This window comes from Neofelis nebulosa, chromosome X, assembly GCF_028018385.1.
Source record: "Neofelis nebulosa isolate mNeoNeb1 chromosome X, mNeoNeb1.pri, whole genome shotgun sequence".
NCBI lineage: Eukaryota > Metazoa > Chordata > Mammalia > Carnivora > Felidae > Neofelis > Neofelis nebulosa.
The window spans coordinates 59,788,146-59,802,786 of NC_080800.1; the positions used below are offsets into that span (position 1 = coordinate 59,788,146).

The 14,641-nt window shown below is 43.2% G+C and overlaps 1 protein-coding gene across 7 annotated transcripts in view; it reads left to right on the top strand.

Moving 5' to 3' along the window:
* TAF1 (TATA-box binding protein associated factor 1) overlaps positions 1–13,287 on the top strand; it is an 83,653-nt gene extending 70,366 nt beyond the window's left edge. For 3 of the 7 annotated variants that reach the window (XM_058713911.1, XM_058713910.1, XM_058713912.1), the window contains exons 33-39: positions 2,481–2,548; positions 2,888–3,004; positions 6,167–6,295; positions 7,145–7,246; positions 7,513–7,669; positions 8,719–8,896; positions 11,487–13,287. In XM_058713911.1, coding sequence (XP_058569894.1) covers positions 2,481–2,548; positions 2,888–3,004; positions 6,167–6,295; positions 7,145–7,246; positions 7,513–7,669; positions 8,719–8,896; positions 11,487–11,706 — 971 coding nt within the window. In that variant the 3' untranslated portion in view covers positions 11,707–13,287. Of the gene's footprint in view, positions 1–2,480; positions 2,549–2,887; positions 3,005–4,448; positions 4,642–6,166; positions 6,296–7,144; positions 7,247–7,512; positions 7,670–8,718; positions 8,897–11,486 lie in introns of those variants that run through there. The other 4 variants (XM_058713913.1, XM_058713914.1, XM_058713915.1 and 1 more) reach the window with 3 other exon arrangements.
* The last annotated feature ends 1,354 nt before the right edge of the window (positions 13,288–14,641 follow it).

Below are 14,641 nucleotides of genomic sequence, written 5' to 3' on the forward strand. Positions count from 1 at the left end.
CTAATTCCTTTTTCCCCTCTCACTTCCCAGAATTGGCCACTTCCTCCTCTGTGCCTCTACTAAACCCTGTATGAATTTTTTCACTTCATTCTGTTGCCCTATTTGTTTAAAACATTTTTTTAATGTTTTATTTATTTTTAAGACAGAGAGTGACAGAGCATGAGTGGGGATGGAGCAGAGAGAGAGGGAGACACAGAATCCAAAGCAGACTCCAGGCTCTGAGCTGTCAGCACAGAGCCCGACACAGGACTCGAACTCATGAACCATGAGATCATGACCTGAGCCGAAGTCGGACACTCAACCGACTGAGCCACCCAGGCGCCCTGCCCTATTTGTTTATATTCTATCTTACTGTACTAGACTTTAAGTTTCTCGAGGATATGGTCTGTATCGTCCTCATTTCTGTCTGGCACATAGAAAGTATTCAAAAATGTTTTAAGAATGAATGAATGGGTAAATGAACAGTATATTAAAGAATAATTAAAGTTAAGGATTAAAACCTCAGATGCCTTCAGGGTCTAGGCATAAATGAGTTAAGCAGACCTGGGCTGGTAACCTGCAGAACACACACCTTATCTAAAAGGGGCAGCTGCTCCTCAGCCCTCGCCCATTGGTGCTTTGTGGGAATGACGGCTCTGTGTGGCCACATCTTTTCATTCTTCAAGAGAAGCCAGACATTTGGGGTTTTACATGAAATTTCTTGCTCATTAAACATTGTCAACTAAGTACGATTTTTTTTTTTTTTTTTTTTTTAAATTTTTTTTTTTCCAACGTTTTTTATTTATTTTTGGGACAGAGAGAGACAGAGCATGAACGGGGGAGGGGCAGAGAGAGAGGGAGACACAGAATCGGAAACAGGCTCCAGGCTCCGAGCCATCAGCCCAGAGCCTGACGCGGGGCTCGAACTCACGGACCGCGAGATTGTGACCTGGCTGAAGTCGGACGCTTAACCGACTGCGCCACCCAGGCGCCCCCTAAGTACGATTTTTCTAAACTTTTTATTGAGGTATAATTTACATACAAAAAAGTGTTTATGTTATAGGTGTATAGCTCAATCTGTCTTCACAAACTGAAATGATTTTTTATGTGGGCTAAACAAAACTGGATTGACTTCCAAGCCACCAGTCTGCAACCTATGACAAAGGCCATGGGGGAACTGTATAGTCTAGTTAAGAATCACCAAATTGGGTGGCTCAGTCAGTTAAGTGTCCAACTCTTGATTTTAGCTCAGGTCATGATCTCACGGTTTGTGGGTTTGAGCCTCGTGTTGGACTCCATGCTGACAGTGCAGAATCTGCTTGGGATTCTCTCTCTCTCTGTTCCTCCCCCACTTGCTCGTTCTCTCTCTCAAAATAAATAAAATAAACTTAAAAAAAAAAAAAAAGAATCACCAAACTGGTAAAAGTGTCTCGAAGCAATGCGTGGACTTTATTTGCATTTTGATTCAAAGAAATCAAATGTAAAAGAACCTTTATGAAACAATTGGGGAATTTAAATATTGACTGGGTATTTAATAATATTAAAGAATTATTGTGAGTTATTTCAGATGTAATATAGTTGGTTTGTTTTTTTTATAAATATAGATTCAATTTTTTAGAGCAGTTCAGAGAAAAATTGAGTGGGAGGTACAGAGTTCTCATATACCCCCTACCTCCACATATGCATAGGCTCTCCCATCATCAACATCCCCTACCAAAGTGGTACGTTTGTTACATTTGCTGAACCTACATTGGCACATTATAATCACCCAAAGCCCATAGTTTACATTAGGGTTCATTCTAGGTGTACATTCTGTGAGTTTTGACAAATGTATAATGATACATATCTACCACTGTAATATCATATGGAGTATATTTTAGAAGAGTCCTCAAAAGGATGCCTGCGTGGCTCAGTTGGTTAAGCATCTGACTTGATTTCAGCTCAGGTCATGATTTCAGAGTCATGTGATTGAGCCCCACCTCTGGCTCTGTGCTGCACATGGAGCCTGCTTGAGATTCTCTCTCCCTCACTTTCCTTCTCCCTCTCTCCCTCTGCCCCTCTCCTGCACACGCATACTCTCTCCCTAGATAGATAGATAGATAGATAGATAGATAGATAGATAGATAGGACCTTTAAAAAAAAGAAGAGTCCTCAAAGACATGTACTAAAACAATTTGTGGATGAAATAAATGAAATGATACTGGAATGTGCTTCAGAATAATTTGGGAGGAGTGTAAACGTTGAGGTTTAAATGAAATGAAACTAACCCTGTATTGGTAATCATTGAAGCTGGGTAATGGGTACATGAAAGTTCATCATATTAGTGTCTCCGTTTTGGTATGGATTTGAAATTTTCCACCTCCAAAATTAGAGCAAGAGTCCAAGTTAAAGCCGAAGCATGATTTGAGGCTAGGATACCATGGGACACTACTGCCAGTGCCAGAAATAAATTTCTGGAACTGAAGTCTGCAAAGGTCATGGCATTTTCCTTTCTTTTGTAGGGCCCGAAAGTCAGTATACTAAGACTGCCCAGGAAATTGTGAATGTCTGTTACCAGACACTGACTGAGGTACGTGGTAGGGAGGGGGTCCCCTTCGGATGTAGCATCCTGGAATCTCTTTGTTCCCTTGGGTGAGGAGGCCTTCCCTGCCTATCTGATTTTCAAATGTAACCTCCTGCCCCCCCAACCTCACCCCTCATCCCTTATTTCCTTTCCTGCTTTATTTTCCTGCCTAGCACTAAATGTTCTTAACAAACTATGTAATGATTTACTGTAATTATCGTATGTGACCTGCCACTGGAAATAAGGTCCATGAAGACAAGGATTTTTGTCTGCTTTGTTTACTTTTATATCCCCAGTGCCTAAGACACATGTTCGGTGAATTCACTAATATTCTTTATTTCTCAGTATGATGAGCATTTGACTCAACTCGAGAAGGATATATGTACAGCTAAGGAAGCTGCTTTGGAGGAAGCAGAATTAGAAAGCTTGGACCCCATGACTCCAGGGCCTTACACACCTCAGGTGAGTTTGAAGACTAAGAACTGCCTCTTATAGTTTGCTTATTAGTTTGGGAAATTGGGAGCATGTTAACAGATACATTTACTGAGATACCCTTCTTCTCTGTCCTTCCTCTTCATATGCCTTTCGTGTGCTTTCTTGTCTTCTCAAAGGCTAAGGTGAGTGAGGGCCATGGGTCTTGGTGGCCTTGTTGAATCCAGAAGAAGCAGGTGTGGGATGAATGAGTGGGGTGGGGCCTTAGTTGTTTAGGCAGTGTTCACAAATACCAGATTCCTGACTGCCATGGCCAAACGTGTCTTCTGGAGTCTCTGGAGTTCCCTTGCCCATGAAATGGGGCTCGAAGACTTCCCTAAAGTATAGAATTCTCAGTTACAGATATTGGCCACGTTGTTCCTGTGCCTTATAGGCCTGATGACTCATTCCCTCTGAGGTATCTCAGTGTAGCTCAGACGTCACCCATTTTCCTGGATTGACTCCTTTTCCTTATAAATTAAGACTGGTAACATTTATAACTTTTTTAAAGTTACATGTCAAAAGAGTAGGGAGCAAGACTAATAAGAAATTTATAGTCTTTCTGTTGAATATATTGAAAAATTTGGACATAAGAGAGTATGTTTCCAGATTTCAAGAATAGGACTTACCAGAATATGGCTGGTGCTTGGTTTCTGTATTGAAGGCACTGTGGTAAAGTGGGAAGTACATGAATTTTGGCGATGAAACACGCCTGGGTTTGAATCTTAGTTCTGCTATTACCTAGCTTTGTGAACTTGGGGAGTTAAGCCCTTTAACTCTGTCTCCACTTCTCTAAAATGTACTTTCTGAGATGATTATAAGCATCAAATGAGTTAATTTGCCTGGCACGTAGTAGACATTCAGTAAATGCTTCCTTGTCTGTATGACAACTGTCTACAAAGTTCTGAGGAGCCCTTTCAAATTTAGCCAAATATTTTAATGCAAAATCCTCCCTGTTCCCACCGGAAAACTTTTTTTCATTCTACTCTGAACTGATACTGCCACCTGTGTGCTCTGTGTTGGACTCTTGCTGTTTGTATCTCATTCGTGCACTCTCCCTCTCTGTCTTTTACTCTCTTTCACCCCAAAACCTAGGTGGCTGAGGGGCCAAGTATAAAGAGCCCTAAGATACTTCTTCCAGGCCCAGAACAAGGGAAGGCTCTTGGAGTATGTGGGCGGATTGGGGCCGGGGGGCTTGGGTGAGTGATGTTGCCCAGGAAGGCCCTTTTTGCTAATAGGCCCACAGCTCCTGCAAGGCCCTTTCTGGTAAGTTAAAGCCTGGGTTTTGGCCGTCATTCCTCAGAAGAGTGTAGCCACTGAGTGGCACGCGGTTTGCTCTAGTCTGTGACAGTGGAAACCTAGTCCTCTGTGAATCAAACCCTTAGACCCAAAGGTTATCTTCCTTTCTTTTCCTCCTGCTCCCACATGGCCTCAGGTGGCTGAGGAGAGCCTGGCCACTGTTCTCCCTCCTGAGCTGGAGCTGTTGCCCAGGCCAGTCACAGGGGCTCCCATGAAGAGTAGGGTGTAGATGGTGCCTCTTCATCACTCCCAAGTCGCCCTCTCGCCATTGCCTTCACTCATATACACATCTTGAAGTGTAAGCCCGGTGCGTTTTCCCTTACCCTGAGGAAGAGGAGTCTGAGTAACTGTCCTTATTCATCACGACTTTCAAACCCAAATGTTACGAAAGCGTGTTTGTGTAAGTTTAACCTGTTGTAATTCTGGTTGTATAGAAACGTAACAGTAATCATATGTTACTTCCGGCCTTAAATGGTGGTAGTCAAGACTGTATTTTCACTCAGCTGTTTCCACTGCTCTCGTGTTGCATCGCACATTCTGCTTAACACTATCTAAAATTGCTCACTTTGCAGTTTCCCACTAGCCCCTCATTCCCTGATCTTCTCTTCTGTTCAGCCACGAGTTTATCTGCTCTGAATGCTTTCAATTCCATTTTGCCTCTCTTTCTCCAAAACTCTCTTCAATCAGCCTTGCTTGTTTGCTTTAAAAAAAAGAAAACCCACAAAGTAACACCAATGTGGGGTTTTTGTTAAACGCAACATGTTCATTGGGAAATAATAAAGGAGAAATAAATTACCTAGAGTTAAGTCCACCATTCAGAAAAGAACCAATCGCTGTGAACATGTTGGTTTGTTTCCTTCAAATCTGCAGTGTGATATGTGTGTGTGTGCATGTGCACACAAGCGTATATAGACACACTTTATTTTAAAGTTTTTTAATATTTATTTTTGAGAGAGACTGTGAAAGCAAGCAGGGGAGGGGCAGAGAGAGAATAGTCTTTGAAAATGTGATTTTTAAACAGCCGCGTAATATTTCTACCCTTTGCCAGATTTTTAGAGAACTCTTTCTTACTTCTCCAGCCTGTTGTCTGTCAGTTCCTCCTGCCCTCCTGTCACTGAAAAGTCCATTTGCTAAATCCCTGTTCTCTTCAGGACAGGGAAGAGGGAAGGGATCTATAATTTATTGAATACCAGGCATGGGGTAAGGAGCTTACACATACCTCTTCATTCTCCCAACAGCCTTAGGAGGCAGACATTATCACCCATGTTTTATAATTGAGGAAACCAAGGCTTAGAGTGATTAAATAATCTCTTGAAGTTACTCACCTAGCAGGTGGTAGAGCCAGGACTCAAACCCAGGATGTTTTGTTCCAAAGCCCACGTTTTTTCACCACACCATTTTGCCTCATAGCATCATCCTCTGATGAGCTCATAAACGATTAACCCACTACATGCTCTTGTTGGAATTGCAATTCCTTTATCCCATTTCCTGTTAGATGTCTCTAAGCCAGTCAAAATTGAACAGGTACGAAGCCCCAGGTCTGAAAACAATAAGGCAAGGCTTAGAAGACACTAGGTTATTGAGCAGAAAGGCTGTCGGGACATAGAATTGCCCCATAGCTTTGATGCTTTTCCACTTCAGGCTTTAGATCATATACATCAGATGCCTCTCTGCTAGAAGGAGCAGCATTTGAAAGATTCCCAAAAACCTGTGCACAAAGCTGTGTCAAACTATTTTCTCTTTAAATGGATTGCTCTGCATGACCTTCTTCTGCAGTGAATGCTCTAAAGGGGAGTTCTGTATTTCTTACTCCCTTTTCCTAAATAGAAGCTAAGTTGTACATTTGTGCCACAGCCTCCTGATTTGTATGACACCAACACATCCCTCAGTATGTCTCGGGATGCCTCTGTGTTTCAAGATGAGAGTAATATGTCTGTCCTGGACATTCCCGCTGCTGCCACTCCAGAAAAGCAGGTGACACAGGTAGGATGTTCTTTTTCTCTTCATGACATTGGTGATATGCTTTGGTGGGGAGTGGGAGAATGGTGGTGATATATGACATGTATCATGGATGATTAGGCCCTTTTGGCCCTAAGAATGAAGCCTTACGAATGTGATTTCAAGGCAGGCTGGTGGCAGGTCACATGACTTGCGTTGTCTTCTGTCTGCCCCCACGGGCAGAGTCAGGCACAACAGAACTTCAGGGAAGGCACAAGTATGAAAAGTGTATGAGGCATCAGAGCAACCTCACAGGTAACTAGAAAGACCGACTAACTGCATTCAGAGACAGAGTTCAAAATAATTGGCCCTGCTACTGTACTGTATGTATGCTAAATCTAAATTAAAATTATTTATGAAATTCAATTAAATTTGAGAGATTGGCCTGTTCTAGAGGTGTCAGAAGATACTCCTCTTCTGAAGCCAAAAATCTTACCAGCTGTATCAGCTGACCTCAGTCAGGAGATTTGTTCCACTGGAGAGTACAAAACCCAGGACAGTTTTTCTGTCCCAGAGAATCCGACAGAAGCTGAGGAAAGCTTCAGTTAGGAAGGAAGAGTCTCCTTGTGATAATACAGCAAGAGTAGACCAAGGACCTTCCTATTCTTTGAGTCTGTTGTTGTTGTTGTTGTTGTTGTTGTTTTAACTCTACCAGTGATTTCCAAAGAATGAATGGGATGAAGCACACATGCCTTGAGCTATGTAAACAGCCCCCACTAGCTGTGCGGTTGGCTGGGATATCAGGGAGGAGCATCCGTCCTGGGTGAGAGCCTTTGGTTAACTCCTCCTACAGGCACGTCCCTCAATGATGTGCTATTTGTGTTCCTTACTCAGATGCGCCAGGGCCGAGGTAGGCTGGGCGAGGAAGACTCTGATGTAGATATTGAAGGGTATGATGATGAGGAGGAGGATGGGAAACCTAAGACTCCAGCCCCAGTGAGTATGCTTACAGAAAGCTTATGGTTACATTATGCCCTTATATGATAGGAGTCCCACTAGTACAGGGCAGGCAAATCCCAGGGTGATACCAGAGAGTCTCCATAGTGAGGCCCAATCCGACTTTAATCCTTGGAATCAGCTAAACAAACTATCCACCACAATTACTTAACTTCTTGTGAGGCAGCAAGGGTGGTGCTGGTGGTGGCTTGTGGTCTCTCACTCGGTCCCTTGATGGGACTTTGACCCCAACTGGTCTTGTTCAGGAAGGTGAAGATGCAGATGGTGATCTCGCAGATGAAGAGGAAGGAACTGTGCAGCAGCCTCAAGCCAGTGTCCTGTATGAGGATTTGCTTATGTCTGAAGGAGAAGATGATGAGGAAGATGCCGGCAGTGACGAAGAAGGAGATAATCCTTTCTCCGGTAAGTCATGTTCCTTGGTTTCTGTTCTGGGTAGCTCACCGCAGCACCCTGAGGACTGGAGAGGAAACTCCCAGCCACATACGCTCTTACCAGAAGCTGCTCTTTTCTTGCAGTCCCATTACTAGACTCAGAGGACTGAGCACTCACTTGTAGGATTACATTCATTAGCCTTAGAGGAGGTGAAGAGATATAACCTAGAGAGTGAAAAAGACGACAGTGGGAAAGGCAATGCCTGAGTAACATCTGTGAGTTGAATACTTGACGAAGATGGGAAAGAAGTATTATATTCTTAACAGGGAAGGAAAATAAGAAAGACCCCGCTTTACTCAACCAAAAGAAAGAATGAGATCTTGCCATTTGCGACAACATGGATGGACCTGGAAGGTACTATGCTAAGTAAAATAAGTCAGAGAAAGACAAAATACCATATGATCACTCATGTGCAATTTAAGAAACGAAACAAAACAAAAAGAGCTGAAACAGACCCATAAGTACAGAGAACAAACCGATGGCTGCCGAAGCGCAGCAGGGTGGGGGGCAGGGAAAATGGGTGAAGAGGAGTGGGAGGTACAGTCTTCCAGTTATGAAATGAATAAGTCACAGGAATAAAAGGCACAGCATAGGGAATTAGTGATACTGTAATAGTATTGCATGTTGACAGATGGCAGCTACACTGTGGCAAGCATAGTGTAATGTATATTGTCAAATCACTGTGTTGTACACCCGAAACCAATACAACATTGTATGTCAGTTATACTTCAATTAAAAAAAGATCCCTCTTGGTTTATTTTGTCAATTACTGGCAGTGGCAGAGAAAAAGTATAGGAGATGATGGGGGAAAAATAACCAAGATTGGACTGCAATGAGAAAAGGAAGTGGTTATTTGGGTCCTGTTTCCAAACTACGGTCTTGCCGATATTGTCCCTAGGCACTCTGAGGTGAGGGATCCACAGTGCCTGTGTGGATATATGGCCGTAACTAGTTTTGGAAGACCAAGCCAAAGATGTTAATTCTGTCAAGCTTATCTCAGGCCCTCCTTCTTTTCACAGCTATCCAGCTGAGTGAAAGCGGAAGTGACTCTGATGTGGGGTCTGGTGGGATAAGACCCAAACAGCCCCGCATGCTTCAGGAGAACACAAGGATGGGCATGGAAAATGAAGAAAGCATGATGTCCTATGACGGAGACGGTGGGGAGGCTTCTCATGGTTTGGAGGATAGCAACATCAGGTAATTGGCAGCAATGTGCTACAGGGCTGTGGCATCAGTGCCCAGCTCTGATGTCAGAGGGCCCAGCATCAGATTAGTTTCATCCAGCAGAGATTTCCTGAGCACCTAGAGCCAGACACTGTGCTAGCCCCTTGAGGATACACAGAGGAGCAAGCCATATCCTGCCCTTGAGGACCTCACAGTCTAGTGGAGGAAGCTGATGCAAACAAAATCATTGGATATAATGTGCTAAGTGCTAAGTTAAGTACAAAGTGCCAAGTCACCACTGAGGAGGGAGTACCTCACTCTGCTTGGAGTGATCACGGAACGTTTTGCAGATGAGGGAACATTTGAACTGGACCTGACAGGCTGAATAGGTGTCTATTAAGGAGAAAAGTGGCAGCAGGTGAGGAAATCCTTAGAGACGGGACAGTATGTTCAGAGGCGCACTGAAGTAGAAGGATGTTCTTGAGTAAAGGGAGGTTGTTGGGAGGTTGTTGGCTCCAGAAGTAGCAGGGGATTATATTGCAGAGGACCTTAGATGGCATGTTGAGACATTTGGAGTTTGGGTAATGGGGATCATCACTTCAAGGAAAGGGAAGGTTTTTGTGTTAAATAACTCTAGGGCAATGGTAAGGATTTCAACTGGGATGTGTTAGAAGCGTGGGGGAAAGGAAGGGACATACAAGAGCTGTTGAGAGGATAGATCAGTTGCATTCAGGAGGTAGGGAAGTAAGATATTTCATGAATGGGAATGTCACTGAGCTAGGAAAGAGGAAGAACAGGTATTAGATGAGGTGGGAAAGGAGGAGAAAATGAATTTGTCTTTGGATACGTTAGATTTAAGACACGTCAGATACATCTAGCCAGAGGTATGTAACAAGCAGTTAGGGTCTTTATTCACTCATTAAGCAAATATTTATATCACAACTTAAAGAGCAAGTAAGATGCGGTCCCTTCCTTCAAGGAGTTCAGGCTACTGGGAAACTTAGAGCAGGTAAATAGACAATCGTAGTGTGACGTGAAAGTGCTGTGACAGGTAACCACAGGGTTTTTCTGGGACTTGGGTAGGATTGGGGAAGGGGAACCACTTAGAGGAGGAAACTGAGCTAACTCAGACTAGGAATTTAGCTAGGTGAAGAAGAGAGCAAAGGGCACTTCAGAGAGCCAGAACAACATAGGAGGCATGAAACAATTCTAGAGAATGCAGGCAGCTCCATGGCTGGAGCTTTTGATCCATGATCCATGTGATGGAACCGATTTAAAGAGGTAGGTAAGGATCAAATCATGACGAGCCTGAAAGTTTGGGGCAGACACTGAATGAGAGGTAGGAGCAGATCTACATTTTGGAACGATTGCTCTGTACCCCAAAAGAAATGCAAATGGCCCATAACTGTGAAAAAATAATGTTCCTAGGAACCAGAGAAAGTCAGTGAAACCACGAAATGCAATATTTTGCCTCTAAGATTGAGAGATGAAATGAGTGATAATGCCCAGGGTTGGAAGAACGTGAGGAAAAACACACCATGGTGGGTGTGAGAGAGGTATAGCAATTTATCCTTATAAACCAAAAACTTTAAAAAATGGGCATTCCCTTTGGCCCCCATCGTTCCATGTCTAGGAAGTTATCCTATGGCAATAATAAAACACCTTCATCAAGACACTTGTACAAGGAGTTTCATCACAGCACTGGTTTTAATAGTGGGAAAGTTGGAGACAGCTTAAATAGCCTGGTGAGAGACTTGTTGCATAAACCCTGTTATAGCCGTATAGCAGAACACCATACAGCTATCAAAATGATGCTCTAGATGTATGTTTATTGATGTGGAAAGATGGTCATTATAATCACTAGTGAAAAAAGCAGATTCCTAAAGGACCTTGTAGAGTATTCCAATTTTGTCAAGTAACAAAATGGTTAAGCATCTAAGTGAAGTACACAGAAAAAAAATTTGGAAGGTCATATACCCTAGTAGATTATCTCTGGGTGGTGGAGTTCTTGATGACTGTTTCTCATTTTTTCTGGTATTTACTCTATCTTTTTTAAAACCAGTGAACGCATTGCTTGTGTGATTTTTTTTTAAAGTAAAATTAAGAATAAACAAAAAAATAAAGAGCACTCTGGCGGAAGTGTGAAGAATTCATTGGAGGAGAGCAGGACTGGAGGCATGAAGACTGAGTTCAGTGGTGCAGGCCAGAGAAAACAAGGGACTAAGCTAAGGCAGGCAGAGTAGAGGTGGAAAGGAGGGGACAGAGAGAAGATCCGTTGAAGAAGTAGAATCTTCAAGACTGTTGACTAATTAGAAACACAGATGAGTGAAGCTAGAAATGGTACATGAAACCATGAGGCTGTCAGAACATGTATGGCCCCGTAAGCTGGCAGTGTGTTGTTTGGGCGCGCTTTAATTCGGGTTCTTAATGTATATTGAAGTTGGCAGGGTGATGTTTTGAATGGGATTGTTTTCCTCTTGGGAACCTGTAGAACAGTCCAGAATGAGTCATTTTAGTGTCCAGGGGAGGTGAAATGGGCTGATCCCTCAGTGGCACCGAGAACAGGACTGGTGATCTAGAGGATGGTGCCCGAGCTTGAGAGATGACATGTTTCTTTTCTCAGTTATGGGAGCTATGAGGAGCCTGACCCCAAGTCGAACACCCAAGACACAAGCTTCAGCAGCATCGGTGGGTATGAGGTATCAGAGGAGGAAGAAGATGAGGAAGAAGAGCAGCGCTCTGGGCCGAGCGTACTAAGCCAGGTCCACCTGTCAGAGGACGAGGAGGACAGTGAGGATTTCCACTCCATTGCTGGGGACAGTGACTTGGACTCTGATGAATGAGGCTTCCTTTGGGCCTCCTTGGTCAGCCTTTCCTGGTCTCCAGCCTAGGCGGTTTACCTTCCCTGATTTGTTTATGATTATATGGTGTCTGATCCTGAAATCACTGGATTAATTTATTAAGAAATAGTAAATAAATCATAATAAGTCACCTCTTCTGATCTTGGGGCAGTGCCACACTGTGATTTAAAACCAAGCAACCCCTTCTCCCCTACCACTGACAAAAGGAGAGCAATCTTCTCTGCTTCCAGCACCCTCCTTTAGCTCTACTTACTGCTCTCGGTACCCCTTTTCCCTCAGGAAGGAGGAGAAATGATGAAAGGAATAACAACTTTCTGTCCTCTTGGTGTCTTCAAAATTTGCCAAGCGTGCTATCATCTCCGCTTTGTAATTTGCAGGCTGGAACGGGTGACAGCCCCCTTGCTGGGACAGAGAATTGGGTTCTGGTGGGCTCTGCGCCCCAGTAAACACATAAACCTATCGGACAGACTGCCCGTGGCTTTATTATTTATTCGATTATATGATGAGGCAAATGGCTACCAATCTTTGAAACGGCCTATATGTCAGAAATGATCCGTTGCCTTGTGAATGTGTTCTGTGCCCCTCCTCCCCAGGGGAAAGGGTTCCTTAGGGCAAAGACTATGTCTTCTGTTTCTTTTCATGCTTAGAACATGGGCCTATGCATAGTAGGTATTAGGTAAATGTTCCCAGAATCATAACATCTTCAAGAGATTTGTTATTGAGCGTCTCCTCTGTGACAAGAACTCTGTCAGATCCTTAAGATGTAAAGGTAAAGACGACACATTGCTTTTGCCGGAAGAGCTCGCCTTCGTGTTGGGGGAGTGGGAGTGGAATTCAAAGCATGTTTATAAATCCTTATGGTGCTCTGCGATGAGTGCAATTAAGAAGCTAGACACAAAGTATAGGGGAAAACAGAGGAGTAATCATGTTCGGAAAAGCCAGGGAAGTCTTCCTAGAGGTAATTTGTAAGCTGACTGTTGAAGAATCAGTAGGAGCTTGCCAGATAAAGAAAAGTCCAGGCAGAGTGTAACATGAAGTGAAAAGGCCGAAGTCTAGAGATAGCAGAGTGTGTTCCTAGATTGATTGATTGTGCCTGCCTTGTCCCAGAAAGGATGAGAGGTGATTTATGCTGGAATGGCTAGAGATGAGCCTGAAAGACGCAGGAAGCATATCCTTGACAATAATAAGTGTGATTTATATATTATGGGAAATGATGAATTCTGGTGGGATGATTGAATCAGATTTGTGTTTTAGAAATTTTCTGTACATTGGATGAAAGAAATTGAAGAACCATATGTAACAGACAAGTGTGACCCCATTTTTGTAAAAGCCCAAACCACGTGTGTATTTATGTATGTGTATATACTTGTATATGCAAAGGAAAAGGTTTGAAAGGAGGTATGCTAAACTGTTCACAGTGATAACCTCCGGGTATTGGGATTGGAGGGGAGGGGGCAATATAGCTTTATGTATACTGGGAGGGTATTGTGCTTTTATTTCTGGATTGCCTAAAATTTTTTTATGAGTATGTACTATTTTTCTAATAAAGTTTAAAAAAATCCAGCAATAGTGTGGAGAGTGGTTTGGAGGGGGACAAATCTCGTTCAAGCAAGGGGAAATGGAGCCCAGTGTAGAGCCATGGCATTAAGATAGGGAGGAGGGGCATGAATTTGAGAGATCTTCAGGGGAGCAGGCGGTGCAGAATCAACAGGACTTAATGACCAGTTGGCATTCAGAGGCAGAAGAAGAGGAATGGAAGATGACAGAATTTTGGTTTGGGAGATTGGGTGCGGGTACATGGTATTCATTCATTTGTTCACTCAACATTTATCAAGCCCCCTGTCTTTATCAAGCAGTGTGTCTGATGCTGTTACAAAAGTGAGGTCTAGTTTCTGATTGCAAGGAACTTAAGGTTTATAATGAGACACAGACATGTAAATAAATAAGTTTAATAAGACATGATCATTGTAATAAATACTTAACAAGGATCTGTGGTGACAGGAAGGAGTTTCCAACTCTGCTTGTGGAGTAAGGATGGGAAGGTTTCACAGAGACCTTTGAGATGGATCATGAAGAGTAGGTAGGAGTTTGCCAGACAGAAGGGAGCAGAGGGGAGAGGGCATTCTTGGCAGAGGGAGCAGTGCTTCGGGGCATGAAGTTGCACGGTCTGTTCATGGAACAATTAGTTGAGGATGGGTGGAGTAGACGGAGCATGTGTAGTATAGTCATTACAAATCTCAGAATCAAATGTTCGTTTTGTTTTTATTTTTTTAATTTTATTTATTTGTTTAATATGATTTGGCAAATTGGCTTACATACAACACCCAGCACTCATCCCAACAAGTGCCCTCATCAGTACCCATCACCCATTTTCCCTCTCGCCCCCACCCCGTCCACCCTCAGTTTGTTCTCTCCCCCTCTCTCTCTCTCTCTCTCTCTCTCTCTCTCTCTCTATATATATATATATATATATATATGTATGTATTCTTTTTTTTGCTGTTGTTCTCTATATTTAAGAGTCTCTTGTGGTTTGCCTCCCTCCCTCTCTATAACAATTTTTTTCCCCTTCCCTTCCCCCATGGTCTTCTGTTAAGTTTCTCAAGATCCACATATGAATTCTTTTTAATTTAATTTAAAAAAAATTTTTTTTAATTAAATTAATTTTGAGAGACAGAGACAGAGCACAAGTTGGGGATGGGCAGAGAAGGAGACACAGAATCCGAAGCAGGCTCCAGGCTGTCAGCACAGAGCCTGACATGGGGCTCAAACTCACAAACCGTGAGATCATGACCTGAGCCAAAGTTGGACACTCAGCCAACTGAGCGACCCAGGCACCCCTTATTTTTTTTAATTAGAGAGAGTGCGAGCAGGGGAGAGGGCCAGAGGGAGAAAGAGAATCCCAAGCCAGCTCCATGCT